Source organism: Pteropus medius, unplaced genomic scaffold (assembly GCF_902729225.1).
Source record: "Pteropus medius unplaced genomic scaffold, Ma_sr-lr_union100, whole genome shotgun sequence".
NCBI classification, from domain to species: Eukaryota; Metazoa; Chordata; class Mammalia; order Chiroptera; family Pteropodidae; genus Pteropus; species Pteropus medius.
Window position 1 is genome coordinate 133,330 of NW_024351646.1, and position 2,576 is coordinate 135,905.

Consider the following 2,576-nt stretch of genomic DNA (forward strand, 5'->3'; position numbering starts at 1 on the left):
CCTGGAAATTAGAGCCCTGGATGTCAAGGTCCAGGGTTCTAAGGTTCCCGGGTGACTGGGTCCGGAGTTTTGGAATCCCAGATATGGGCATTCTGGGGTGGGTGGGGGCTCTGTCCTTACGTGCCGGCCTGGCGCAGGGAGTGGATGAGGATTCGGTCCGCCTCCTCCATGGTGGAGCTGTGTTCGAGTATGAGGCCAGGTCCAGGGCCGGGTTCGGTCAGGAGAGGCGCAGCTGTTGAAACCCGGCTCTGCGCTTGGGGTCCAAGGAGTGTCACGGGCTGCCACTGGAGAGCCGGGAAGTGTAGTTCCGACAGTGAATGCAGCGAAAGGCTTGCATCCTGGTACGAATGTGCTTGCGCAGCGTGAACGCGCAATGGCTGCTAGGAGTTGTAGTTCTTCCGCCTACGGTCCAGTGGGCTCTTCCAAGTGAGCAAAGGAATATATTGTGTGTGTGCGCGCGCGTGTTTCGTGTGTGCGCGCGCGTGCGTGACTGTGTGTTGGGAGGGCGGGACGGAGAGTGGCTTCTTGACTCATTCACTTAAGACAGCATTCAACTTCTAGATTACAGTTGCAAGAGTTAAGGGCAGGGGCTTGAGCACAAAGGGATTAGGACTGAGTCTCAGCTCTTTAGCTCAGATCTTTAGTTCAACTTGCTAAATGTGCAATCGGGGGCAGGTTACATAGCTTCCCTGTGTCTTAATTTTCTCATCTGTATAATAAGACTACAGTAGCCTTCTCCCCATCCATGGTTTCACTTTCTGCTGTTTCAGTTACCTGAGATCAGCAGCCATCTGAAAATATTAAGTGGAAAATTACAGAAATAAATAATTCATAAGTTTTAAATGGCGAGCCATTCTGAGGTAGATAAAAATTCTCCCGCCGCAGGCTTTGCCTCCACTCTCGCCACGTGACTTTATCCAGCACATTCTTGTTATGTATAGGCTACTCATCTGGGGGGGGCTTTCCAGTTTATAGCCTCTGTTATCAGATCCGCTGTGCAGTATCGCAGTGCTTGAGTTCAAGTAACCCTTTTTTTACTTAACAATGGCCCCAAAGTGCAAGAGTAGTGATGCTGGCAATTCGGACATGCCAAAGAGAAGCTGTAAAGTGCTTTCCTATGTAAGCATAAGAAAAAACATAGTATATCTAGGGTTTGGTCCTATTGCTGCTTCAGACATCCACTGGGGGTCTTGGAATGTACCCCCATGGATAAGGGAGGGGCTATTGTACCTGCTTCCTAGGTTTAAAACAGAATTAATTCATGGAATGCAAATTGTACTATGTGCCTCACACATAACACAGTAAGAAAACACTATGTAAGTTGTAGTTTCTAAGTATCCATGCATTCAATAAATGCTTTAATATGTAATACATATATATACTCTCAAAAAAAATAATTACACAGTAAATATCCTCGTAACCACCATTCATACCCTGTCTCCACTGCTCAGTAGGGCCACATTTGTCATAAATCATGCATACATATATGTGGGGCTCAGGTTTGAAACTCTATTCTGTTTATTACTGTAGTTTTATAACAGGCCTTGATGTCTGATATAAGTCCTCCCATCTTTTTCTTTTTCCAAGAGTTTTGGCTTTTCTAGGTCCTTTGTATATCCATATACATTTTAGAATCATTTTGTCAAATTCCATGGAAAAATCTCCTGAGATTTTGTTTGGGACTGCATTAAATCTCTAGATCACTTTGGGAGGAATTGACAGCCTCACAGTTTTGATATTTCAATTAATTTAATATATCTGTCCATTTATTTAGGTCCCCTTTAATCACTTGATAATATTTGATAACTTTTTTCTATGGAGATCTTGCACATATATTATGTTAGATTTGTTCCTATGTACTTCAAATTTCAAATACTGTTGAGAAAATGATATCACTTTTCTTATTTTAGTTTCTGTTTGGTGCCGGTACATATTTGGTAAAAATACTTTTAAAAATCAGTGCCTTTTTTGTTGCCAGGCTCTGGCCTACAAATGTCCCATCTTCACCCCTGTTCACAATCCCATCCAACCCTGTTATGGCCCCGCCCTGTGACCTTAATCTCTCCAAAGCTGGAGGAATAGAGGGGGGCTGTTTGCAGATGGCTCTTCAACCTCGAAAGGAAGATGTCGGCATCTGAAGGCGGGAAAGGTGAGAGCAGCCTTCCACCCCTGCAGATCCTTTGAACAACCCTGGGCTCTGCTCTACCCTTGGCCCCTTTGACCCACCCACTGCCTACTGGAACCCCACCCCTGGAGAACCACTAGGGGACCAGAACCACATCACCCTGTTCCCATCCCAGCCATCCCCAAACACAGCCTTAATGCCAACTGAGCCCTGATGCTCAGCCTGACCCAGACACTGTGTCCTATGGCCTCCCAGCCCCATCCATAGCCAGTTCCTAGCCGAAACCCAACCCCAATCCGGGCCCTGACTCCTCTCCTAGCTCCCACCCCAACTTCAACTCCAAAACCAGCTCCAAGCCTAATCCTAACACAAACCTTACCGACCAGAGGGCAAATCCTTGTTAGAGTCCAAATCCCAACACTGATACAGACCTTATCATGAGCTCTAAAGT

At 46.0% G+C, this 2,576-nt stretch overlaps 2 protein-coding genes across 3 annotated transcripts in view; one reads left to right on the forward strand and one right to left on the reverse strand.

Annotated features, from left to right (window-relative positions):
* The window catches only part of CCDC22 (CCC complex scaffolding subunit CCDC22), a 12,571-nt gene extending 12,164 nt beyond the window's left edge, over positions 1 to 407 (reverse strand). Inside the window, exon 1 of the mRNA XM_039843672.1 lies at positions 121 to 407. Within this exon, the coding sequence (XP_039699606.1) occupies positions 121 to 170 (50 nt within the window). The 5' untranslated portion in view covers positions 171 to 407. The remainder of the gene's footprint in view (positions 1 to 120) is intronic.
* Positions 408 to 2,124: 1,717 nt separating this feature from the next.
* The window catches only part of CACNA1F (calcium voltage-gated channel subunit alpha1 F), a 23,478-nt gene continuing 23,026 nt past the window's right edge, over positions 2,125 to 2,576 (forward strand). For both annotated transcript variants that reach the window (XM_039843670.1, XM_039843671.1), the window contains exon 1: positions 2,125 to 2,149. In XM_039843670.1, the coding sequence (XP_039699604.1) occupies positions 2,125 to 2,149 (25 nt within the window). The remainder of the gene's footprint in view (positions 2,150 to 2,576) is intronic.